The 27,953-nt window shown below is 43.2% G+C and overlaps 1 protein-coding gene across 1 annotated transcript in view; it reads left to right on the forward strand.

Moving 5' to 3' along the window:
- Positions 1–27,953, forward strand: part of SORCS3 (sortilin related VPS10 domain containing receptor 3) — a 606,008-nt gene that overhangs the window by 500,283 nt on the left and 77,772 nt on the right. The window contains exons 10-14 of the mRNA XM_032608449.1: positions 4,352–4,498; positions 6,040–6,142; positions 11,584–11,660; positions 14,559–14,650; positions 25,183–25,290. Of these exons, the coding sequence (XP_032464340.1) occupies positions 4,352–4,498; positions 6,040–6,142; positions 11,584–11,660; positions 14,559–14,650; positions 25,183–25,290 (527 nt within the window). The remainder of the gene's footprint in view (positions 1–4,351; positions 4,499–6,039; positions 6,143–11,583; positions 11,661–14,558; positions 14,651–25,182; positions 25,291–27,953) is intronic.

The raw sequence follows: 27,953 nt of genomic DNA on the forward strand, positions 1-27,953 counted from the left end.
CAATTTGACCAAAAAGCCCAGGCTCTTACTATTATACACTTTTTTCACATTCATTTTTTTTATTGAGGTATAATTTATGTACAGTAAAATTTACCCTTTTTGGTTATACTCTTTTTGGTTCTATGAGTTTTGACAGAGGTATGTGCATCTACCACCATAATCGAGATATAGAACATTGAACATATAAGGTATTGTCTCACGACATTCCCTCTTATGGCCCTTTTTTTTTTTTTTTTTTTTTTTTGCGGTACGCGGGCCCCTCACTGTCGTGGCCTCTCGCGTTGCGGAGCACAGGCTCCGGACGCGCAGGCTCAGCGGCCACGGCTCACGGGCCCAGCCGCTCCGCGGCATGTGGGATCTTCCCCGACCGGGGCACGAACCCGTGTCCCCTGCATCGGCAGGCGGACTCTCAACCACTGCGCCACCAGGGAAGCCCCTTATGGCCCTTTTGTAGTCATCTTCCTCCCACCAAAAGTCACTGGCAAACCAATCTGATTTCGCTCTGTCTCTCCAGTTTTATTTTTTCTACATTTTCATATGAATGCAAAAAAGGGAGTCTTTTGAGTCTAGCTTCTTTCACATAGTACATTGAGATTCACGCATGTTGTTGAATATCAGGAGATGTTCCTTTCTTTCTACTGGAGTAATACTGTATTGCCTGGGTGTATCCTCGTTTGTTTATTCATTCACCAGTTGAAGGTCATCCGAGGTGTTTCCAGTTCTGTGTGATCATGTTTCAAATTTCTGTAAACATTTATGTGAGCATAGGTGTTTCTTTCTCGTGGGTAAATACATAGGAGTAGAATTGCTAGATTGAATCTCAGTGTATGTTTATGAAAAGCCACCAAACCATTTCTTAAGTGGCAGTATCATTTTGTATCCCCACCAGAGATGTATGCGAGTTCTAGTTGCTTCACATCTTTAGCAACAGTTGGTATTATCAGTTTTGTGTGTGTGTGTGAGTGTGTGTGTGCACACACGTGTGTTTAGACATTCTTTTAGGGTCCTAGTGGCACCTCATTAGTTTCGTTTAAATTTCCTAATGACTAATTATCGTGAGCTCCCTATACCTGGATGCATACGATGAAACTCTGAGCCATCCTTAGGGTTCTGGCCTCTCTGCTCATCTTATTGTTGTTTTATTGCTTTCTGTGTCTCTAGTGCCTGCCCTCCACCCACTGCTTTATCATGACCTTACATTACCCTTCTTTGGACAGATGGACGGCTACTTATAGACCCCGTGGGGACGTTTTCCCCAACTGACCTTCATCAGCCCCTCACAACAGGTCCAACTCTAGGGACAGCCCAAGGCAAACCATGATAATTGCTTTTCTCAGCAGAGCCCTGGCTTCCTTGTCCTGAGGGCATGGGGGTGAGCGACAGATGATTATGCCACCTGGACTCAGTGCTCTGCCAAGGGGCCTCTGTCAGTGTCCCTTTGCACCTCAAATTGATTCCCAGAGGGAAAGTGGGCCACGCAGGCCTGGGGCCTTGTACTACCCTCTTCTCTGGGGACCACCTTACAAGCTGGTACCTTTCTCCTTGAACTCTTGGGGCTAACAGCAGCAGCTATGCTGCTGATTTCAAACCACAGTGGGAAGAAGCATGTTTTTAAGTTGATCAGATTCCAAATACCTCCTTGGATGGAGAAGAGTTAAAATGTGTGTTTCATTCCCCAGTTCCTTTCCACTGCATGTAGTGAGGGTAAGCAGTGTTTCATGGAACTTTTGGGTCAGATATCTATGTAGCTGTGTGTGTACACATACATGCATATATGGGTAAGAGTCTACTAGGCGCCAACAGAAATGTATTTCATACTTGGATTGCAATCGAAAAGTTTGAAAGCTACTGGCCTAAGATATAGAAAAAACAAAGTGCCCTCCACACTTATAGTCCATTTACACAAGAGATGGAGCCAAGAAGCAATTCAGCAATAACGTAAGGGCTTTGAACAATCCAAATACAAGTGGGACGTGTTTTATCTTTTTTTTTTTTTTTCCCCAGACAGGCAGACAGGACTGAGATTGCTTTGGCATTAGGTGCAACTACAGGAGAAACACCTTCAGAGGTGCAGATGGGTTCCTTCAGAATCTCTCCTTCTATATATTTTCAGTCTCCATTCTCCTGATTTTGCTCTCACACTATGTGAGGCACACAGAAAATAGCCATCTGAGTGGTGGAGTTCTTAGTGGGAATATGGTAATATAATATTGGCATATTATATTTTCCAAACGTGCTCATCCAGAGAACACAAGAAGCAGCTAAGTGGCTAGTAATTCATGCTAGAATGTATCGAGCTAGGAGGCAGGGGATGATGGTGACAGACAGAAGTCTGATTCTGACCCGTATATGTTCTAGAAATTCGATATCAAGGCCCTGGGTACATGTTGGGGGCAGGCGGCTGGCTTAGGGGAAAGAGTTCTATGGAATTATTATCTGGTGCTCCACCAGAAAAGACACCAGCTCTGTGTCTAAGGAGAATAGCAAAGGACCTCCATCAGGCAGAAGGTTCTAAGGAAACACAGATTCCATTTTCTGTGAGGAATTATTGGTAATCGGGTTGGAGAGAAACAACTTTGCAGTTGGTTTTAAAGACCGAGGTGATCTGAGGGCCTCACAGCCCTTGGCTGAGTGTGTAAGGTGCCGGCCTTCCTGAAATGGCACTGACTTTAAGCAGCTAGGGCAGGGAGGGTACGTCTGGGGAAGGGCATGACTCTGACAACACTGCCCCTCTCCCCACCTTGGCTTCTGTCCTTACCCACCCTCTGTTCACATTAGGAAGCTAATCAGTTCCATCACTGGCCTTTTGTCAAATTCCCCTGGTGGTGTCCTTCCCAGATAACACTGTTCTCCTCCTGACATCCTCTGTCCATTTTTGTAGTTCTTTGTTGTTTTGTATTTGGGTTGGCATTCTCTATTCTCTTTCAAGGCCAGTCAGGTTACTTAAAAAAAAAGAAAAGCACATCTCATTTCATCAGGTAAATTATGTCGTTAAAAGAACTCACCTCTGTGAAATTCCTTCCTTTTGTTCCCACTGGCATCCTCTCAGAACTGCAGTAAACCTCAATTCATGATGGCCCTCAAATAATGGGGATAAGTACCGTTAAAATTTTGAGATATCTGAGTGTAATCCAGAAAATCTGCCATTCTACCTCTTATTTATATATATTTAAACAATCTGAATTACCTTTCCTTTGGAAAATCCTGGCACTTGAACCAGAAGTCAAAGGAATGTTTCCTTGACATAGATTGCTGTCATTCTAAATATCTCTTCTGATTGCCCAGATGTAGGCATAGAAGAAATAAAAGTGAGTCAGATCTGTACTTACTCTCGAACGCTTCTGGATCATAAATATCCTCATTGTCTGGCTACTTGTTTTGTGGCGATACTCATCTTCCTTCAGAATATCAAGGGCGTGCAAATCCCAATACATCGGAACTCTGGCAAGAGCGCTCTCCATTATCTGTTGTATCCTTTGCCAGCTGACTGAGGAAAGAAAGGAAGGGAAGGGCTCTTTCAAAATGACCATTGGCTGAGACCCAAGATAATATGGGAATTATCCAAAGTCACCCAGTGAGCTGGTGGCACAGCCAGTGACAGGGGCCAGGTCGCCAAGCAGGGTCACCTGCCCCCAAATGTCCACCTCACTATTAATCAGGGCACCTGGACTTCTCCCGTTACAGATTATACCTTGATGCCTTGAAAACCTGTCAACAAGCCCCTCCTGAGCAAAATCCCATGTTCTCTGTTTTTATTTATTTATTTTAAATTTTTATTGACGTATAGTTGATTTCCAATGTTTTAAGTGTACAGCAAAGTGATTCAGTTATACATATATATGTATGTATATATACATATATATGTTCTTTTTCAGGTTCTTTTCCATTATAGGTTATTACAAGATACTGAATATAGTTCCCTGTGCTACACAGCAGGTCTTTGTTGTTTATCTATTTTATATATAGTAGCCTGTATCTGTTAATCCCAAATGTTCTCTAGAAGGAGTAACTCCTTCAGTTGTTACCAACCACTCCCACACCCAGAGGGAATGTTGATAGTTAATTAAGGATAAAGCCCTCCGAACAAAGTCCAGAGACCTGTAGAGTAGGGCAAAGCAGATGAATAATAGGGGGATGGGACATCTGGTTTGTGGGGGTGGAAGGAGCAGAGGTGAACTTAAACTTCTTTTGGAGACCACGTGGCACGTGACATTTCTCACCACGTTCCTCCTCTTTTCCTCTGTTGTACCCCCACATGCTGTGGAAAATGCTGGGGCTTCTCCCAGGGCCTCTCCAAAACTATAGGCATTTTGGCCCAACATTGTTCTCCATCTCTCGCCCTTTTTCCTAGGTAGCAGGTATCAAAGGGATATTCCTGGCAAACAAGAAGGTGGATGACCAAGTGAAGACATACATCACTTACAACAAGGGCAGGGATTGGCGCCTCCTGCAAGCTCCAGACGTGGACCTGAGAGGAAGCCCAGTACACTGCCTGCTGGTCAGTCCCCCAGTCGCATGTGAGACCACAGGGCAGGCTGGTTGCTTGCGGATGCTTCAACGGGGGCTTTCTTCCATCAGGGAGGGCTTAGGATCTTGGCTGGTGCTGAGCAGGGATGTCCTACAGGTCCCAGGGCATTGACCTGTGGACTCAGACTGCCGTATCACTTGGATGGAAAGTTCAGATGAATTCCACAAACCTTTACTGAGAATATACTATGTGCTCCAACTCCTAGGAAGATAAAGAACCATAAGAGAAAGAGCCTGTACCCAAGGGTCCCAGACAGAGCTCAGCGGTGGTAAACACCTATTAGCTGATGCTGGTATGATACAGTGCTTGAGGATAAGTGCTTGATGGTGGGCAAGGTAAGCAAAGTTTGCCTTGGGAGCCCAAGGAATGTCAGGCTGGTATGTCCACATGGGACAGAGTTAATCTCTCAGCATTCCCAGGGTTCCAGCTGTATGGAATATTAGGGTAGGCACCATGGAGGTACAACTCCATGTGAGGAGGGAAGACAGATAATTAACAGTGAAATTCACAACTCTCAGTGCCCTCTTAAAGAGGACCTATTTAAAAAATTTTCTGAGGTCCCAGAAATGGTTATGTTTCCCCTTTGCAAAAAAAGTTGCCTTTTGCCACTTACTGAATATTCTAGACGTTATGTTAAAAACTGGGAATATAGTGGTAAATAGGATTAACAGGGCCTTTCCTCTTTTGTAGTTTTCAGTCCAGCTCCATGCTTCTGATTTGGGGTCCTAGGAAGGTCAGAGACAGATGCCTGCCTATATGCAAGAGCTGGTCACAGCAAGAATTTTTTTTCCACAAACCTTACCCATGGATTCATCTTATTAGCCTAATTTTCTCCTTTCCCTGATTTCACAATTTGTTTATTTTTATTTATTATATGGTGTCTATAAACCCCTAATCCTTTTAAAGAAACTCAAAAAGGGGTAAATAGGTAAATGAATAAAGAACACAAACTTGCGAGTTTCAAATAATGGCTTCAAACATTTTAAGTAAAATTCAAAGTAAAATTATAAACAGGAACCAAATACATAAAGCAGAAACAGGGACCATCTGGTTGAAGAAGAGGGTAGAGGGCCTGAGACTCTCACTTAACTTCCCCACTTCACTGCTCCCAGTGGCCCGTTAGGGCTCCAAGAAGCAGAGCATGATGGCCAAGGTCAGTGACGGGAGATCAGTGTCATCCTGTGGGAAGGAATGGTCTGGGAGGCTTCATAAGGCTGACCGTGAACTGGACCTTGATGGATGGGATAGGGGTGAGGAAGAGAGGGGACGCCTACAGTTGTGACAGGAACAGGGACGGCATGGGGACTATGAATGGTGCTCAGGGCAGCTTCTGATGTGAACATATCAGCTGTTCAGGGAGAGATGACTTGTGCCCCAAACTAAGTGAGTGGCTCACGTCCAGTCCTCGCTGTTTCTGGAAGCCGAACACCTGGGAGCCCCATATCTTGTGGGGCAGGGGTGCATGTCAGGAGCTTCCTGGAATGAAGCCACTTTCTCCTCCTCTGTTTTAGCCCTTCTGCTCCCTACATCTACACTTGCAGATCTCTGAAAATCCGTATTCCTCAGGGAGAATCTCCAGCAAGGAGACGGCTCCAGGGCTCGTGGTGGCCACAGGTAAGGAAGACATTCCCTGGGCTTGTTCCTCACTGAGGGCTTCTGGAATACGTTACGACCTCTGTGGAATCATTTGAGCATCAGATAAAAGCTATGGGCACTCTTCCCAGAAAATAGGCAAGATCTGTGGGACTCCAAGGCCAATCTAATCACCCAGTAAAAGAGCTCCAGACACTTGCAACTTTTGGTAAATGCAACATCTCACATGGTCACAGGGCAGTACCCCGTGCTTAGCAAGAGGCCAGAGTTCCTCTCCAAGTGAACTGATAGATCAGAAAGGTTGTTTGTAATAGGGAATTCTCACTTTAAGAAAACGTGGTATATGAACTTCCTAGCTCACCAAGTGTAAGTTTTCTTTTCACACAGAGGATTCTTTACCAAGGGTTTCACCCCAGAGCTGTTTTTAATCAGGAGGTCTCTGGTGCATGTAAAGGTTTGTTTACACATGAGTAACCGCCTGGCTGAGAGCCTGGGGGAAAGGGCAGAAAAACTCCAGTTTGTATTGTTGGAAGCATTGTCCACTGAACGTCTATGAGAAAAGAAGATAAAACGACTCCGAGATGAAAATGAAAGTCTCTGGGGGAAAGTGCTCTGCTTTGCACGCATTTGATTTCCACACACCTTTGCAGGAATACGTTGATGGCATAAAGCAAGGCAGGCCTCTAATCTTCGAAGTTAGAGCTCTGCTATGAGGCAGCTATTTTTCTAATGAAAGCAGATAAATTCACAGCAACTTGCTGAGATGGTTTAGTCTGTTTTCGCTCATCAACCTGAAGCTCCAGCCGCTGGCGTTACTGCTCTCGTAGACGTGACTTCCTTCTCCAAGCCTCCAACTGTATGAACTTTTGAACACCACCAGCGACCATCCACTCGAATCGGGCTGACAGCTAGCATAGCCTTCTGACACCTCAGACTACTCCCCTCCACCCGGTAGGAACTGGAGCCACCATATTTAACACCACTGGCTTCAGGGAGCCCAGGACAGTGAGAGATGAGGGCAGGCTCTATTGGTGTTCTCCTGGCTGGGGGGCAGTGAACCCCACACACCATCATCCATGCTCATTGGACCTCCCAGCTCTGGGACTGCTGTGCTCTCTGCCCCTCCTCAAGGCCTATAGGAGACCCTGGACTGGAGTGGAAGGAACACTGAAAAATCGTAATCAATTATAAATATAAATGCTAGCTATATAGTCAGGCATTGTTCTATGTGCCTTAACCACTCTGAACGTTGGTGTTTTCGTTGCCAAAGTGGGAATAATAATACCAACATAACGGAATTGGAGTATCAAATGAAGCGATGGATTTCAAGTGTTCAGAACAGTGCCTAGGACATATCGAATACTCAATACATGTCACCTATTATCCTTGTTAATGTTACAGAAATTTAGAACCGCTCTTCTTACACCAGGAGAATATGGTTTGCACATCTCCTTCAAGAGAATCCATAAATAATACGCATTCACTCTGCATCCACGGAATGAATGAATGCACTCAGGAACCCTGTAGTCCTGCTTGCCAAGCTGACCTCTGACACTTACGAGCCTTATGAATTTGGGTTAGCTCTTTAACCTCAGAGCTTCATTTTCCTCATCTGCAAATGAAGTTGTTTTTTGTTTTTTTTTTTGTTCCCTGCCTTGTGAGTGTGTTGTAAGAATTAGAGAGGGAAGATCCCGCTGAGGGCTCAGAGCATAGTCAGGTAGGTTAGTTGTGGTCGTTATTACCTGAGACCATCACGTGCCTCTAAATTACTCTGGTGCTAAGTCTTTGTAAACTAACAGACACATAGACATTAAGGATTGGATTCGGAAACTTTTTTGTCCATATACGTGAGAATTTACTAATTCCTTTTCTCTCCCTTTGTCACTCTTGTAACTTTGTATGGTGCTTTGCATTGAGAGGACCATAACACAGCTGACGAGATCCTGATGAAAAGCCAGTGCTAGGTCACCGGCACATGCCTTCTCATTCCCAGCTTCTCCTTACCCTGCTTGCCAGCTCTCCCTGGAAGGCTGTTTGCTATCGGGAGAATAATTATGACGTTATCCTAGGATGGCTTCATTGGCCTGAATGGAGCCTGTCTCTCCAGGATCCTTTTCCACATCCATGCATTTCACCTGCCTTCAGGTGTCAGTGATCCTGGCCTCTCTCCTCTCCACTCCTCACTGCGTCCTCCCACCTCTCACTGAGATGAGGGCTCCCGGAAGCTGTGGGGATGACAGGACGTCCCCTGTCCTGTCCCTGTTTGAGGCCCCTGTTGAGCCCATCTCACGAGGCAGATGGAATTCCAGTCTGGAGAGACTGCCAATTGCTTTTAGCCATGAGAAGCGCTAGGGTTGGGCTTCCCTGGTGGCGCGGTGGTTGAGAGTCCGCCTGCCGACGCAGGGGACACGGGTTCGTGCCTCGGTCCGGGAAGATCCCACATACCGCGGAGCGGCTGGGCCCGTGAGCCATGGCCGCTGAGCCTGCGCGTCCGGAGCCTGTGCTCCGCAACGGGAGAGGCCACAGCAGTGAGAGGCCCGCGTACCGCAAAAAAAAAAAAAAAAAAAAAAAGCACTAGGGTTCTTACTATCCTTACCACTGTGGTAGTAGTCGAGGCCTCACATCCTCCCAGGGCCTTAAGGTGTGCAAAGCGCTTTCCTAGCCTTGATTGCACAATGGCCCTATGATGTGGAAAAGGCGATTACTCTTGTCCTCGATTTACAGCTGAAGGATGGAGGGCAGGGGGCAGGTGTTGTGCCCTCACTCACACTCCCTCTGGCTCCAAGTCTAGTCTGTCCAGTAGCCATTCAGCCAGACCTAGCCCTGAGCCTCTTCACATGCCCGCTCCACAGCTACCCCAGGCTCCCTGCCATGCTTCCTATACATTCTGAATGCTCGTACCCTTGTGTTGTCCCCTCCACGGAGGCGCTTTCCTTTCCTGCAGTGGCTTGCGCACTGTCTGCTTCCCCCTGCACTTAATCACCCTGAGTGGGCATCAGTGGTGGTGAGAGAAGCATCTCTAACCCCAGAGGATGTTAAAAGCTTCTCTCTCTCTCTCTCTCTCTCTCTCTCTCTCTCTCTCTCAGTCTGTCTCTCTCTTTCTTTCTTTCCTTTACACGTATCTAACTAAGGAGCAGAGAAAGGTAGCCCTGGGAGGACGTAGGGCTTAAAAGTGTGTTGTTTACACATGCCCAAAAGGGCAGCGGCACCTCTGTGATTTCCAAGCTAAGCTGTTGCTGAGAGGAGCTCCCCATTTTCCATCCCTCTCCCCATTTCTCCCTCCTATCACATCACTTCAGCGGGGACCAGCTACCTCTCCCTCCAATCTGGCTAGAGGCCACCTTGGGAAGCCCCCCTCCAGTTCTGCTTTAGCCAGTGAGGCACATTTTTCAGATCTTTCTTCTCTGACGCCATAACCCTGACTCTCCCTTATCGGAGATTTCCTTCCCACAGGTCCACTTAGGGACTGAACATGTTCAAAGATCAAATCATCCTGGACACCTCTTCTCTGTCCTTTCCTCTGGGAACTTTTCTAGTTCCTGTGATCAGCAGCATTTGTTTCAGGGATCCTTTCAATTGACCCAAGATACTTCCAAAACAGTCTTCACTGGGAGCCTTGGATTCTCACCACCACCACACCTCCAAAATCAATCTGGGTCAAGCTTTGAAAGAGAGGCTTAAGATGTAGGCAGAACCGACTCCTGAAGAGGGTAAGAGGTGATGAGACAGAGCCTAAGAAGCCATGACAGGGCTGGCAGATTCCAGCTCTAGGGGACTTTACACCTGCTTCCCCCTCTCTCTACCACCCTTGGTAGACGTTACTAATAGATCACCGAACTCTATTCTGTTGAAACCAAATATGGCTTCAGGATCCTTCTTAGCACAATGTCCCAGGCAGCCATCATTAAAAGACTCAAGTTGACATTTTCTGCCCCGTCCCTCTTTTCTTTCTTCATCTGTGTCTTCTAAAACCTGGATCTGAAGAGTTGAATTCCAAATTCCAGACACATCTCCTCAGAGCCGCTCACCATGCCTGTCCCCACCCCACTGATACTGACTGCCTGAGCCCTGAGCCCCAGAGGTATTTTTGGAAGCCTGAGTGTCAAAACAAGTTGGCTAGCTGTGTGCTCCCTGATGCCGATGGGAGCTTGACAAGCTGTAGCCTGCCTTGAAATTCTCATCTTGAAGCATTAAATGTCAGCAGCTCAATTAACATTTTCATTATTGCATTTTTATTGTGCTCTTATTTAGGCTACTGATGTGAAGGGAGCTAACATTCCCCTTCGTGCTATTTTTAAAAAAAACATATCAGCCTCAGTGGTAAATTCTTACATGTTTAGGGTACTTTTCCTGCTTCTCAAGACCCCCCCAAATGCACATCAACATCAGAACATGATTCATTCATTTTTTTACTCATTCATTTGTTGCACAGTTATTTATTGAGCAACTCACTCCTGAGTTTGGGGCACTGTTCTGGGCTCAGGGGCTCTGTGGGCAAACTTGGGCAATATAGATAGACTAGGAAATCTTAACCACTTTCTTTCTTTCTTTTTTTTTGCGGTACGTGGGCCTCTCACTGTTGTGGCCTCTCCCGCTGTGGAGCACAGGCTCCGGACGCGCAGGCTTAGCGGCCATGGCTCACGGGCCCGGCCGCTCTGCGGCACGTGGGATCTTCCCGGACCGGGGCACGAACCCGCGTCCCCTGCATCGGCAGGCAGACTCTCAACCACTGCGCCACCAGGGAAGCCCGACCACTTTCTTGTTTTTAATAAACGTAACCACAAGGTGATGAAGTATTAATACAAGGGGAAGAAAAAGAAGGGGAGAGGAAGAAACAGTGTGAAGGGATAAAGTGTAGTCAGGCTGGGCATACACCAGGTGACTTCTCCTGCCATGCTGGATGGCCATGGTCTGCTGAATATTGTCATATTCTTTTGGGCACTGGATAATTTTCGTTACATAGTCTATACTAATGGATTACTCAACTGCCTGGCACTCAAGAAACATATTGGCAAGTTTAACTTGGAAACACACACACACACACACACACTCACACACTCATACACACACCAGTTTTTCATAGGCTAAAGTTATACATGAGGAGGAAGGTGTTCCTAGAGGCAGCGTGATAGTTTACTCTTCTCTTTGCCACCATCAGGATTAATTTTCAAGAGATTAATGGTATGAATGAGTAGTTCAAGAGGTCCAAGCTTATCCATATTTGGTCTTTGAGTGTTACCATTTAAAGATGCATCCCTGTCATATTATTTATTTATTCATTTTTTTCCCATGTTAGGTTATCTTCCTGCTGGGTTTTTGATATGGCATCAAAGACTGACTGTACGAATCTATTCTAAAAATAACTTGGAAAATCTTTACTCTCTGCTACCCCCTCACCCAACCCCAAGCACACGTCATCTGTAAACCGCCTGACAATTTCAAATGATCTGCTTCTGTTTCAGGCAACATTGGTCCAGAGCTCTCATATACTGATATCAGCGTGTTCATCTCTTCCGATGGGGGCAACACATGGAGACAGGTAACTGGGAGATTCGGGGGCAGGGAGGAGCCATTTAGGGCAAGTTCTGCCAACATCTCTCTTATAGATTCTCAGGCTTGTTAGGACTTTTTGGGTGCAAAAAAACTGAAGCAGCTCCTCTGTTTGGTCAATGTAGCTGGCAGATTAGATGGGCAATGGAGTAACATGGGAAGAGCTGGGCAGGGCATAAGAAAAACTGGGATTTTCCCAATTTGTTCATTCTTTCATTCAGCAACATGTATGGAACAGTCACCAGATGCGAATTACCGTGCCGGTGTGAGTAGATGCAGCCAGTAAAACAGTTTCTATCATTAATGTGCCACGGGGTCTTGGCAAGTAGGTGTCTTTACGTTTCTGGGTCTGTTTCTTTATCTACAAGAGGAAGGCGGTAGAATGCTAAGACCAGCAAAGCCGTGGAAGTCTGTGATGGCTTCAGTATTATGTAGGCCCATGTTTTATTAAGTATGAGACAGCTTAATAGTTACATGACCACATGAAAAATTAATTCAGTTTTACAAACTTTTTCTTGCAGCACTGTCCAATAGAACTTTGAACAGTGATGGAAATGTTCTGCATCTATACCGTCCCACGTGGCTAGTGAACACTTGCAATGTGGCTAGTGTGACAGGGGAACTGAACGTTTTATTTTAATCAATTTAAATTTAAATTGTCTCATGGGGCTACTATATTGGACAACACAGATTTATACAATGTCAACTGGGTGTCAAGTATAAGCCTGAGGAGGCAGTTGAATACTTTGGAGTCCCTTGCCTCGTGGAGCTCAGAATTAAGCAGAGGAGACAGGTTCATAAATAACTAACTGTAGTTTAAAGCGATTGCATTATTTTAGTGGCATTATTTGCTTGCGCAGAAGAGGGAGGAATTGATTCTCCTTGGGGAAACTGGGAAAGGCTTCACAAGAAGAGGTGACATTTTACTAAGTCTTAAAGGTGAGAAGGTTTCTATCTGAGGAGGACGAAGAGCACTAAATGTCTTAGCGATGAAGGTGAAGCCACCATCTGAAATCTACTTGCACAAGCTTCTGTTTGGGTCCCTTAGTGAAGATTATCATCTCCATCACCAACATTATCATCGCCACCCCCCTTGCCACCACTGTCACTACTACCACCGTCGAAAAAAAATTACCCAGGACCTACTAGACACAAGTCCTATATTAACTACTGTAAGGCCTACAACGAAGAATAAGTTAAGATTCCTGCCCACAAGGGAATCAAGTAGATGAGAAAAAGACACATAAAATAAGAACATACCTTAAAAATATAAGATACTCTCTTACAAGTGCTGAATGGGGTAGCAACTGGAATGTAAACTCTTCTGGTCTAGAAGCTCCCAACAGACAAACCATTGTCCCTCCAACACAAGAAATAGCTCACCTGGCCAGGTGGCCACGGTTACGTTCTTTCCTTATGTTGTCACCACTTTGGTTTTCTTTTCTCTTTTCCCAAACAACTTAGGATTCCAGCTTCCACTACATTGCTGGACAGGGCAAGAGTTAGCCATGGCCAGAATGATACAACAGAGAGGAAAGTGTGAAGAAAATAACTTCTCTCTCCTCCTCAGTGCCAAGAATCTTCTTGTAGTCCTTACCTTCAGACTTCAGTCCAGTGTTTCTGTTACGTGGCTTTGAGCTCTGGAGAGAAAAGCTAGCATTACAGGCTCAGAGTCTATGTTTATATCTGACATATAAATGAATATCCCTTAAGTCTTTTGTGCATTAAGGCTCACCATTAGTGTGGGCATTTAAAGGCAAATATGAGAAATAAAACCAATTGAAAGGTTTAGGCCTGCTGAGAGTCCATTTACTTTCCTCTGTGGTGTTCGTTAGGGCATGTTTATAGGAGACACCACTCCTATTCTCTCCCTTTTAAGTCTACTTATACTTTCTTACCCCTTCTAGTACTTCTCACTTAACCCACCACCCCAACCTCTCCATCCAGGCTGTAAGAGCCACCATTAGTGGTTAAGAGCTCGAGGAAGTCTCCAATTCCACTTTCATCTAGCTGATCTAGAGGAGAGAACTGGTTCTCCGGTGGAGAAATATTCTTCCTGTCTTAGGTTGGAGACTTAAAAGTCATAAACTGTAGAAGTGTTGCTATATGTGGGGTTAGGTCTAAACTAAGGCTCTGAGACTTGCATCCTGGTAGGTGCCTAGTAAATGCCTGTGTAGATGGATGGATGGATCACTGAATGAGTGAATGAGTGAGTGGATGGGTGAATAGGTAATGGACAAATAAACCAAAGAATCAGTAACTCTGGGTCCGAGAAAGCATGGTGTCCCAGTGAGCACTTAGAGTGAGGATCCCCTAGCACTAAACTTAAGTCTTCATCCAACTTGCATGGGAACTTAGGAGGTGGTGGCTAAGTCTGAGAACTCAGTCATCACGTAGATCGTAATGTCTACAGGTCTAAAAGGAATTGTCCTTTAAATTCATAGATAATTTATAAACATTATAAATGTTTATAAGACACCATTTATAAACTAGCAAACGTCTCATTTGAAAAGATGAGAAAGAGAAAGCCGAGTAGTCTGTTACTCAGATGAAAAGAGGGGAAGTTTTTGAAGTCATATTTTCCATTGAGTTATCTAGTTGAACATGCGTCTTGTTGCCTGAACCTCTTGTGGCACACTGGCTCACAGCCTGAGGGGAAAGAGCCCTGGAAATGCCATTTGAGTAGCCGAGGGACAATTATTTGTTCTCTACAAGCCCATTTCCTCACCTATTAAATGGGGATGACATTACTTGCCAAACTTCCTGATAGGGTTGTTGGCAGGGGCGGAATCTAGATGAAGCAATATATGTGAAAAACTTTGTAAACTGTCAAGCACTGTGCAAATGTAAGGCGTTGCTATGATTGTCATTGTTGTTGTTGTTCCAGATCTTTGATGAAGAGTACAATGTCTGGTTCCTAGACTGGGGTGGCGCCCTCGTGGCCATGAAACACACACCTCTACCAGTCAGGCATTTGTGGTAAGGACAGCTCCCTACCCTATTAATGAGCAACGTTTTAGTGGAAAAGGTTGGGACAAGTTATTCTGCATGATTTTCTACCCATTGTACCCATTTCTTCATCCATTTCTTTGTCCGTCCATCCATTTGATGTACATTACATCATACAGCTCTTTGGTAACAGTAGCAGACCAGATGATTTAGATGGGGAAGTATAATGAATACAGGGGGGTGGTAGGAATGGGTGCTCAGATGAGCCAGAAATGAGCAGGAAGGGCCTTCAGATTCAAGCAGCCGAGATTAACAATCCAAAATACAGGAGCTGGACATTGCTGTAAGAAGAGGGTTAGGTGCGTGTAGCAATCCTACGTTCAGTTCTAGACCAGTTGAAGTTGAGATATCTAGGAACATTCAAGCAGAGATGAAGATTAGTTGTCAGATACATTCATCTGAAGGTCAGGAGAGAGGTCTGGGATCACACTTTAGATTTGGAGTCACTAGCCGTTAGGTGGTAGTTAAAGCCATGTCAGTAGGCTGCATGCCTCGTGAAAGTGGGTACAAAAAGGAGAAAACAGGGACTCCTGTGGAATACTGTTGAATACCAACATGCAGAGCAGAGGAAGAAATTATAGGCGAGGCTAAGGAGAAATAGCCAAAAAAGATAAAAACACAGGATGCTGAAGGAAGGGGTGATCAATAGCACCAAATTCTATAATCAGAATAGATTTTACGGAGTGAAAAACAATCTAGAATTAAGCAATGTCAGAGGTCATTGGTGATCTTTGTTAGGGTAGATTCACAAGAGAGGTGGGGTTGAAAGGTAGAGTGCAATAGATGAATGAATAGATGAATGAATGATAAAGAATGAACTCAAGTAGAGACGACGTAGATAATCCTTCCCAAGAAAGTAGATTACGGAATGCAGTTGAGTGCATATATGTGAGACCCTCCAGGGAAGACAAAGAGTTGAGTGAGAATATATTATTATCATGATGATTATAACGAGGATGATGACGTCTTTGTTTTTGGCAGAGGATGGATAAGCAGCGTGTGTGTTTATATCCTGAAGGGAAAGAATTTCAGGCTTCAAATTCAGCAGAATGAACATCTGAAAGAGTGAATGTTTGGTAGTAGAGGGAATGCTATCTAGAACATAGTCGTTGGGATTCACCATGGGCTGGAAGATGGATGCTGGCATAACTCCCAGGCCCTTGATTTTGGGAGACTAACCCTTTTAGAGTAAGAGTTTTACTTAGAAGCATCAGTTTGTAATCAGGAAAAGAAAAAATCAGCTTAGGATCCCCAGGTACCAAATTCAAGCTTCAGCCACCTTGGCAATGATTTAAAGTTTCTCTTAGTTTGGCCGATTATTAAGTTAAAGCCGTTTGTAGAAAAAAAACCAAAACAAAACACACAGACACACACACACACACACACACACACACACACACACAGTGCCCTGCCAACTCAAGCATGAGCTTGAAGAAGTTCCTAATGTAATTGTTTATCATCCTTTTACTACTGCTTTTATAATTTTGGGGTAGTATCAGAAGAGTGGAATTACTTGATAGTAATGATAGTCAGCATTTACTCAGGGATTATTAAATTCTAGGCACTGTTCTAGGCCCTTTCCATGAATTACCTAAGTTACTTCTTGAAACTACCCTATGCATTTTCCTGTGGGTACTCTTTTTATCATAGCATTAAAATGCAGACATGCTAAATACTTTGCTCAGAGCTACACAGCTAGTACCTTGCAGCACCAAGTTGGGTTTCTATCATGGATGCTCTTCTCTTTTACCTGCCAATTTTCCAGATACTTTAATGAGTACACAGAGGCTTATCACATGGTCTCTGTCCTCTGGGAGATCATAGTCAAGATAAGGAACTTAGACAGTCCAAGCAGTGTCTACGAAAGGATGCTGACTGTGTGCATTGCTGGAATCCTGAGGCCGGATAGAGCCCCCCACCGCTGGTGTGTGAGGGGGGTCTTTGTGCAGCAGGTGATGTGAGGGCTGAGCCTTGATAAAAGGATTCCAGGAGTAGGAGAAGTGATGGGAGGAAAGCCAAGGGAAGGGAAAACTCTGACCAAGCCTGGAATTCAGGAGATGTAGGGAGTACTCAGAAGACTGTATGTGGTTGAAATCAAGCATGTGAGTAAGTAGTGGTGGGTAGGCCTCAGAAGAACTTAAACGCCAGTTTAAGGGGTTCAGGTTGAATCTGTAGATAATTCCTTTTTTTTTTTTTTTTTTTTACATCTTTATTCGAGTATAATTGCTTTACAATGGTGTGTTAGTTTCTGCTTTATAACAAAGTGAATCAGTTATACATATACATATGTTCCCATATCTCTTCCCTCTTGCGTCTCCCTCCCTCCCACCCTCCCTTTATGTAGGTAATTCCTTCTACTACGGAGACCTCTCTCTGTGGTGAGAAGAGTTCTCTCTATTGAGGACTGAGTAGGACTTATACAGTCAGGGAGGGCAGCTTGACTCTTAAGACAAGTTTGTTGTTTTTTAACCAAGAAAAGTAACATTCCTTAGTCGTTATCATTGTGTTCTCCGCACCTCTATCTAAATCTCAATGACATAATTGATAAATGCCCTGCAGACAGATACAGCTGGCGGATTTCCTCCCCTTAAGTCCTGGGAGAAGAGGGTGGCAATCCCATCTTACCCTTGACTGTCACCCTCCTCCTCTCTCTCCTTCATGTGGTAGGGACTTAGCGCTCACTTCATGGTTGAATTTTAGAGACTTTTACACAAAAGTTGCCTTGTCCTAAGGAAAACAGGAGTTTGCTATTGTTGTTATTTCTTTTTGGTGACAGGAGAGGAGAGTACATTTGGCATGGAGCAGAGGAGTAGAGAAAGTTTTGGCTTTGGCGAATCTTAGCATCCTTACATCTTGACCATTCAGTCTGTTCTGCAGTGGTTTCTCTCCAGAGGCCTGATCACTTCTAGAAGGAGTACTTGTCTAGGAATTTCTGGAAGGAAACCATCCAAGTTGGGAAAATCAATATTCACTCAGGGATATGTAAGTAGGATCAAATCCTGCCTTTCAAAGGCATTAATACAAAGTTTGAGTTTCCCCTTATTCCATGAAATATCTCTTTTGTTGGTAAAAAATATTTATTGAGCTCAGAAAAATAGCTGCCTCCCATTGAATTTCCTCTTATAATAGTCATGATAATACTACCCTCCATTTGTTCACCTACTTGAATTTACAAAGGATTCGAGATGATTTTTCAAACTAAGCTTTGGAAATAGAATTTTCTCCATTTAAAGGATGTTGATGCTGTCATTTATCATAAATGCTACAAATTCTTCCCTGAACTTAGATACCACCCATGACTTCTACTTACTTGCCTGTCTATGAATGCCCTTCTCCGAAATAGTCCCTGTGACCGTTACGTGCCAGCTACTGTGTGTGCTAGCAAACAACGGTGGCACTTAACTCGTTCAGGAATTCTTTTTTTTTTAAATTTTATTATTTTTTAAACATCTTTATTGGAGTATAATTGCTTTACATTGTTGTGTTAGTTGCTGCTGTATAACAGAGTGGATCAGCTATACGTATACATATATCCCCATATCCCCTCCCTCTTGCATCTCCCTCCCACCCTCCCTATCCCACCCCTCTAGGTGGTCACAAAGCACCGAGCTGATCTCCCTGTGCATTTTGTACTCATCTTTCGAGGCTACGTAAGTGTTCTGTAGGGGCCTGACCTTATCATTATCATCAATGTTTCCTTATAAACTTCTTGACTGATTTTGTCTCTGGCTGGCTTATGAATTGCAAGCTTGTGAAACTCAAATGCAGTTTCTTCATCACCAGTAGCTTCTAATTAAGTTACAACCCTCCGGGTAAACACAGAGCTCATTTGAAGTGGAAGAAAGGTTAAGTGATCAGTTCATTGTTCTTTTCTGTAGTAGGTCTCAGACTCACCAACTTATTTTGGCAGCATATACACATGTATATATATTTGCATAGCAAAAAGATACTGGCCTCCCCACTCTCCCACAAGGGTATAGTGGCTCTCGAATTTAAATAATAGCTACATCGCCTTTCAGAGAAAATGAGAATCACAATTGAAAAGCTGGGGAAACATTAGCTAGGCTAACAAGGCATGCTGTTTCCTATAAATTGAAGTGATAGGTAGCTAGATATGCATGAAGACAAAACAGCATACAAATGAACCCATCCATTTGTGACCGTGTACATTTAGATGCATTGAGATTAGAACCTAAGTGCTATTTCAGGGAAGCCCTCCATCCAGTATTACCAGTATTACCCTTTGTACCTGAGAAGCATTAGAGTGAAATGAACAATGGCGCCCCATGGAATGCAGTGCTGTAATGAAAACTCACAATAGACGGAGCTACTCATGGGAGAGTAAACTGGGGTCCTACTGTTTGCTTAGCCCTGACAAGCTGTCAGTGTCTCCTTTCAAAGGGAGGTTCTTGGAAACTAAAACCAGCATCACCTGGCCGTTCTTGTTCCTTTGCTCTTCTGTAAATGGTGGTGAACACTGGCATTCTGTTCATAGAAACATTCACACGAAAACAATAGTTCCAGCCAATATGTGCCTCTGAGAGGCAAAAGTGCATGTGCTACTCTGAAGGACTTCTGTGTGGCTACAATGCCATCACCTCATGCGGTTGGGATAATAAAAAATAGAGCAGTGCACCTCACCAAAAGGAGGAACATTGATCCTCGTTGGCCATTATAACTCTATTTCTGTGCTAGAGTGTTCCGGGGAGGACTCTGATTGTTCTTGGAAGATTCTATTCCTTTTAGTGGCTCTTACCTCAGTATTGTAAAGTCATCAATTCATGGAGTAAGGAAGGGTCTTGGGGGGCAAGTAGTCCAGTTTCACACATACTACAGCAGATACCTCTGTGACACCTAAGAGTGACACCCCACTTCACCAGGACGGCACAGAGCTGACCAATTTGAATGAGTTTCCACCCTGTATGTTGTTGGCTTTAGTTGTTAGGAAGATTGTTTTGTGCTGAGCAATAACGAATCTACTTGTAATTTCTGTCCATCAGTCCTTGTTCTGCTGCCCAGACCTATGCAGAGTAAGTCAGCTCCAGAAATGCATGCGATTTTTAGAGCCCTGTACCTATAAAGGACCTCAAGAGATGGCTCTGTCTAGGCTTTCTAAGTTCTGGGAAATGATCAGATACACAATTCAAGACAGATTGCATGCATTTGTTCATTTATTTCTCACATATTCATTGAGCCTATACTATTTATCCAGCACTAGTAGAGGGGCTGGGATATACCAAAGGACAAGACAAAGTACTTGGGAGCTTACATTCTTGTTCAAATATTTGACTTTCCTTTTTAGAACAATTATGAGAATAGGAATCTTTTTTACCTTATTCTATCCGTATTGTTTAATTGATATTTTCACGCGTCTATCCACATTCTCTCTGATTTCATTCACAGATGTTACCCCTTTTCAGTAGGCAGCAATAGAATTCTTTTTGTGTGTTGAACTATTTGGAAGCTTTCTTACTAAAAAAGTTAAAAGGTGATGGTAAATGATTCAGCTCTTATTCTTCTTTCCCCTAAGCTATCTTCAGATCATATAACCTGTTTCTAGAACAACTTTTCTTACTTTTAATCACATTGATTGTCAGTTTTCTACGATGATTGAAACTGAACACAGTATTGAGGACCTGGTGGAAGGATAATTTCTTTTATTATTCATGCTACCCGTCTGTGAACACATGCTAGACTCGCACTGCCTTTGATTATCACAATAGGGACACTGCTGGAATATATTTACCTTGTGATTGACAATCACCTCGGTTTTTTGTTTTGTTTTTTTTTTTTTTCAGCTTGAGCTTCTCATTAGTTACTCTTTTTCCTTTCTCTGGCTGTGGGGCTCTTTGTTTTTTCATTTTAATGAAGCATTCTGCTTTAAGTTGGTCCTCTCCTATAAGTGACTGCCAGATCTACTCCCTGGCTTTGATCTGTCTCCAGAAATCCGGATCCATCCATCCAAAGGTCCTCTTGACAGTGTTACAACACAGAAATCCAAAAAGCATCTCAACCTTGACGTGGACCAAACAGAAACAAACAAACAAAAAGCTTTGCTTCTCCTGTTCTTTACATTTCCCCTTCCCAGTTGCTTAACCCCCCAAAACCATGTTGTCTGTGACTTCTCTCTTTTGTTCAAGCAAAATCCTATTGACTTCATCTGGAAAAATAGCCTAAAAATCTTATTGACTTTACGTGTAAAAATATCCTCAACCTTTCATCCCGTTCTATGTCCACTATTAAAACCATTATCCAAGCCCCTTCTCTTACTTGGTCTCTTATAATTGCCATGCGTCCCCCACCGATTCATCTCCTTGCATCAACTTTGGGGCCTGACAATCCATTCACCACAAAGAAACCATCTTGTAAAGGTTAAATCAAATCATCTCTCTCCCATTTCAGCTGGGGACAAGGTCCTTTGTAATCTGACCCAGCCTTACTTTCTTGACTCCATTTCCTCCTGTTAATCCCTTTCCCACTAATCTACAACCACCAACCATCTTTCTGTCCTTCCCATACAGCAACTTCATTTCACACCAGGTTTGCCCTCCAGAATGGCTCTCACCTTGATCTTTGCATAGCAACTTCCTTACTATCATTCAGATCTCAGTTTAAATGTCACCTCCTCAGAGAGGAGAACTTTCTTAAATTTTCAATACAAAGTAGCTTCACTCACTCTCTATCATGTCCCTCTATTTGAACTGTCTTCATGACACTTATTTTTAACATTTTTTTGTATCCATTTATCTCCATATTGTTTGTCTCCTCAAACTAGAATGTAAGTTCCACTGAAGCGAGGGCCTTCCCTTTCTTGTTCATTGCTATATCCCCAGAACAGTGGCCACTGCCAACCAGGCACATGGTAGATGTCAATAAATATTTGCTAGGTGAATTCTATTTTCTTTTCGTTCTATAGTCCTGTCTTGTCACTAGTTAGAAGTCAATTGTAACTCTACCCCTGTCTCCCTGAGTACTGGCAGTCTTATCAATTTCAATTTCACCTGTCAGCCTAATAAGGGCTTCCCTATTCCTTTGTCTTGGCCATTAATAAGCTCTTGAATAGAGGAGGAGAAGGTGGGTCCCGTGGGGTTAGCATTCAATACAGTTACTTCAGAACACCTAAAAACTCCTAGTCATCTGAAAGAATAGCTCTCACAAATGACAGACCCAAGTTTCTGATACTCAAGAGATTAAATTTTATAATGTATTTTTTTGGAGTTTCTTTGGGAGTTTGTTTTGGTTTTAATAATTATCTCAGCATGAAATATTCGGGTGTTAGAAATTACTGTTCTCAGAAAGTCACCTGAATAGCACGAACCTGGGCTTCCTAGTGGTACGTTGACCATAATCTATAGTCACAGCATCATTCCTCACCCTGGCTCTGAGAACTGTTCCCCTGGCCCTATGCTTAATTTTCTGTCATCCTTAGACTTTGGTTATTGTATATGCTGGCCTTTCCACCTGGATGTTGGCATTTCCTAGTGCTTTTGCTGATCCCATTCTTCCATCTAATCCATGCTTTTTGCTCCTTCCATAGGGATTCAGTTCATACAACATGCTTGTATCTTTCCACACCCTATCTCTCCACCTGGACTCAGTTTTTCTTTGGAGCTTACGTCTTAGAACTCAGAGCTCAGAAGGCTGTGATGGCCCCCCTCTGTTTCTATTACTTTGTGGTTGTCTTGTCTTCATGTATAAAGTAAAGATGATTGTCCTCTGCCCTGTTAATGGCACTGGTATGAAGGCTCCTCCTTCCCTGGGATGTATGGTTGGCACTCAACTGCAAGTTTTTCTGCTAATGTTAATCACTGACCTTCATCAGTAAGGAAACTCTGAGAAGGATAAGGAACGGAGGTCTTCAACACCTTTGGCTTCTTCCTATCAGACACATAATCAATCCAAAGTCATCAAAATAAACAAACCAAAAACTAAACAAATATCTTTTTGTACCCTCTGGACTTATCAGACAGACTTAACTAGTTAGTGGCCATGACATACTTTGAAATACCTACAATTATTTTAGGAACCAGGAGGGTACATTGCGTGAAAGGTAAGTCCATCCCCAGTTATGCTCTTGTTTTCACTTTTGAATGAGGAACTCACTTCCAAGAGAAGCAGTTCAGATCTGCCCGACTTCCTCTGGTTCAGCTTCAGTGATTATTTAGCCTTCAGCCTATTAAAAAAAAAAAAAAAAAAAAGAAAAGGCTGAAATGGCCAAGTCCTTAAAAGTCAAGACAATATTGACTTGTCTATACATTAGATCATCGGGCTATACGTTAGATCTCCAAGAACTCATTCATCTTGCATAACTGAAACTTTGTACCCCTTGACCAACATCTCCTCATTTCTTCCTCCTGCCCACCCTCCACTCCCACCCCCACAGAAACCAGCTTCATTGTGGCCAATGTTTCACTATATCCCTATCTATCTATCTATCTATCTATATCAAAGCATCAAGTTATACACTTTAAATATATACAGTTTTTGTATGTCAAAGTTATCTCAGTAAAGTTGTTCATAAAAAGTCAAGACAGATACTGATAATTTAGGAACTCATAAAAACTTTTATAACCTCTGCCTGCTTTTTGTTTGTAGAAGTAGGCCTCAGTATACCAGAAATACAAAACTTCTTATTGCATGAGACTAGTTTTTCTAGCTGTGTAAAGAGATTGACTTTGTAATTTTTTTTTTTTTTTTGCAGTATGCGGGCCTCTCACTGCTGTGGCCTCTCTCATTGCGGCGGCCATGGCTCACAGGCCCAGCCGCTCCACGGCACATGGGATCTTCCCAGACCGGGGCACGAACCCGCGTCCCCTGCATCGGCAGGCAGACTCTCAACCACTGCGCCACCAGGGAAGCCCTGACTTTCTAATTTTTAAGATCGGTTTATTTGGGAAGAGAGGATAAGATAGAGAGACAAGTAATATCCAGAGAATGGACTGAGTAGGTTGACTAGTAATGGGGACAGGGATTCACATCCAATTCATGGATGCTAGTGTAAGTAATGCTTGAAAAATTATTGGATGGATTAAAAGAGTTTCCTTAATCACTTCTTATTTTTTTATTCATATATTCATTTAACATTATATAGCACCATGTGCCAGTGTTTCTGCTAATTTTAGGAATGCAAGAAGTGAACAGTATGGTCTTTGACCTCAAAAAGGTCCACAGTTCAGTGGGAGAGTCAGACATATCTTTTGAAACTATGTATGTAATATCAGGTAAGAAGCATTGTAATAAAGATATGTAGGCGATATGGGGGGGTGGTCAGACAATGCACAAGACATATGTGACCCCTGAATTCCCAAGATTATAATGTTGAATGGAGGGATTCAAGATGAGTTAAGAAGTCATCACTCAGCACTATGATAGGTGAAGGCCTGGGTGTTGTAGGAAAATAGAGTTTCTACAGTTGAACTCAGTATCCTGTGTTGTGGAGTCAGAGAGAAATTAAGAATTAACCAGGCCAAAAGAATCACAGGGCTTCCCTGGTGGCGCAGTGGTTGAGAGTCCACCTGCCGATGCAGGGGACGCGGGTTCGTGCCCAGTCCGGGAAGATCCCACATGCCGCGGAGCGGCTAGGCCCGTGAGCCATGGCCGCTGAGCCTGCGCGTCCGGAGCCTGTGCTCCGCAATGGGAAAGGCCACAACAGTGTGAGGCCTGCGTACCGCAAAAAAAAAAAAAAAAAAAAAAAAGAATAACATAAAATGAAGCAAATAAAGCTGCCTTGGGGAAGGAGGAGTGTTGGGAAAAGCTTCTCAGAGGAGATGGTCTTTGGGCTTTGTCCTCCGGTTAAATCAAGGGGCAGTAGGGAACTCGATAATATCAAGAAAGGGAAGGAAGCAACTGCTCAAGATTGCTCAAATCCTCTCCACTAGCAGCATCCCTTTAAAGAGTTTCAGATGCTGTGTCCACAAAGAGCCAGACCTTCCTCTTACTGTTGGTCGAAAGATGGAACAGTGTTGCCCAGAACATCAGACACTCAGTAATCGTCCCTAAAAGCCCCTTAAAGTGGCATCGGGGAGGGAAAATGATACTTCATCCATTCTGAGCAAATAGGAAATGGCTGTTTTTAAGGTTTGATCTGGAAGACACACACCTCCCCTCCCACAGGGCAAACCCCGCACTACTGAATTTATCTGTGTCAGAGACTCCAGAGGCTGAATTGACTGTGCTGTAAATTGAACCTCGGGTTCCATTCTGAGTACTTGGAAAATGACACTCCAGCCGCTAAGCCCTCCCGCCTGGGTGGTTTTTTTTCTTCAGTTCTGAGATGTTGAACTATTTCTGCAGCTCTTGGTGTTGTCTGTACCTGGGCCAGGAAATGCAGTTTTGATCAAATCTCATAATAATATAGGGAGATGTGGAAGATTAATACCTATTGATAATCCAAACTGCCAGAAAGGGAGATACAGAGGAGAATTTAATCACCTGAAAACTGGTTGCAAAATAGTGTGGTTTTATTTTCAGCTGTCTCTTCCATCTACTTGTTTCCAACCCAGGGTGAGTTTTGACGAGGGCCACTCCTGGAACAAGTACGGTTTCACTTCTGTTCCTCTTTTTGTGGACGGAGCTCTGGTGGAGGCAGGCGTGGAGACCCAAATTATGACGTGAGTACTTCTTTGTCTGTGGTCAAAAGGAGCCTGGAGACCTGGGTTCTATTTCCATGGAGGCCATGGACTTTCTCCAGGGAGGCTTACATGAAAGGATTTCAGTCTCTGGACCAAAGTTTCCTCATCTGTAAGATGGACATATTTATGCAACACCCACCAATTCAAGAGGCTACTGACAGGATTAGAGAAGCTGGGCTTCCAATTGAAAAGTTAAGGTTTCTCATAAAATTAAAGTATTGTAACAAATTTCCGTTTATCCAAAACCCAAGCAAACAGAAAGCTTAAGTCTTTCGATGTGTTTTCTCTCTTTCCAAAACAGTCTAGTAAGGAACAAGGGATGGGGACAGAGGGAACAAAACAGCCAACTTACTGAAAACAGGGAATGTTTTAAGGGAACCTCCTAGCGTCTGTGATATACACACACACACAGAGATTTGCTGTTGTTCCATTTCAGATTAATTTGCTGTGAAAATTTTCTACGCTCCTTTACGATGAGAATAGATGGTAGAGATAGAGGTCTTAAAGCTGTGAAGAGCTCCAAAGTACTTTCTGAATATTAAAGAAGATAATAATTTGATGTTTTCTAAAATTATATCATAGTTTAATTCTTAAAAAGTTGACTATGCGTGTTTGTGTGCACTACTGTAGGTAGGGGGGTGAGGAGGAATAGTTGTGGGAACCCTTCACCAGCAATACGAAGCCCCACCGCTCTCCACCTCCCCTACTCCCAAGAGACTGGAATATCTTACACTTTAATTATTTGCTGGACAGAGTGAAGGGAGTCTGCTGGGCAAGATTAAGGGGAATTTGCTATACTGTGGACTTGTCACAGAAAGGCTTATAGAATGCTCCTGGGCTAGCTTGGGGGAACGCTGTCATCTTCTTACTCTAGGGGACACTGCTCTTCTCTTAACCTTTGCGTTCATTAATTTCTTTATAGTTTGAATCAATTTTTTCCTGATAGGAGACTGATGAACTTTGCGGAGGAGGCAAATACAAGGGCAAATGGCTAATTCCTATGCTTTACTTTTTTTTCCCAGAGTGATCAGTTGAAAAAGCTTTTATAATTGCAGCTCCGCAGTTTTGATCAAATGTTGTAATCTAGCCCCAGACCACTTTGCCATGCTCCTTCCCTCCACTTCCATCCTCACAACCAGAGGGCTGACCAGCCACTCCTCTGAGCTTTCAGAATGACAGAAAGAACCCAGCCATGATGGAAAATGGTGCACAAATTGGAGAAAACAAACAGAACAAATGGACAAAAGTCCAGTCCTAGGAAATTCAGCAGAAGCTCTACACAGGGGTTCCATGTCTATAGGAAATGTCTGTAAAAAGAGTCTATAGGATTCCCAGTATCCTCATTATTTAAAGAATGTTCATAACAGAAAATTTGGGTGGCTTCACAAAATGTCTTTAAAATTAGTTGGAACAAGTGCAACGAAGAGTGATTTTAAATTATCTTCACCAGTTCTTTCAGAATTTTCCAAATTGCCTGTACAACCTTCTCTCTAACTTCAAGGGTGTGAACTGTGTCTTTTACAGACTTAACGCTCATTTTTGAGCATGATCCATGTGTTAGGCACGTAGGCTCTATCGTTGGAAATTTAAAGACATGATGTCAAACCCTATGAGGCGCTGCTACAGTCTTCCCAAGGGCTATATTGTATTCGTACCTTCTCTGGACAGTCCTGTTGTACAGTGTAAACAAGGGTTTCTTGTAGAATTTGTTCCTCAGGAAGTACAGCTTTAATTTGAGTTTTTCCAGCAATTTCTTTTTGTTCTCCTAAAATATCCTCCAAAACAGAATTGTCTCACCATCTAAATTTCTAATTAAATGGACTCTGTCGTTGCCGTCAAGTCACTTTATTAATTAAGACTTAACACTGTTGTATTCAAGTTTAGCTGTTTGAGCCATGGACAGTATTTAAGATATAGTATGTTAGTAATGCTTAGAGTCTAAAGCCTCATCGTTTGGTAGAGACACAGCAACAATATGTTGTATAAATACAAATTCTGGATGTTCAAAGGCAGTATCATAACATAAACTTCATTTCTAAAATAGAAATGATTTGATAAATATGTAGATATATATGCATAGTGAATATATATTCAAGTGTTTGTGTGTATAGACATATGTACAGGTGTATATGTACACATAGATATACATGTATATATGGAGAGATTTAGACAACAGAGGTACAATGAGAGAGAAATCCCAAGGATCTAGGGTCCCAGCAAGACCTTCGAAAAGTTATATTATTAAACAAAACTAGTGGTACCTATGTGCCAGTTACTATTCTAGATGAACAAATCAAGAAGAAACCCCTGTCCTCGTGGACTGCATACATTAAATAAATGTGACACACAAATGACTCTGTCATGTTACCCAGAATCCTCTGCCAAGCGATTAAAATATTTTCTTAGGAATTCCAGGAAGCGTACCCCAGAATACTAGGAATACTGCCATCTTTTTTCATAAGGATCTCTGACCATGAGCTGACCTTTCCAAATGATTTCCCATCCTTCGCTTAATCACTAGATATGAAAAGAAAACCTTCCTCCTTTCTGGGACTTCCTCCAATACGGCCACTAGGAAGTTTCAAGTATTGAGTTCTAAGTTCTGTAAGGCGAAGGTTCACACATTCAAGAAGGTTGTGCAA

Source organism: Phocoena sinus, chromosome 16, assembly GCF_008692025.1.
Source record: "Phocoena sinus isolate mPhoSin1 chromosome 16, mPhoSin1.pri, whole genome shotgun sequence".
NCBI classification, from domain to species: domain Eukaryota; kingdom Metazoa; phylum Chordata; class Mammalia; order Artiodactyla; family Phocoenidae; genus Phocoena; species Phocoena sinus.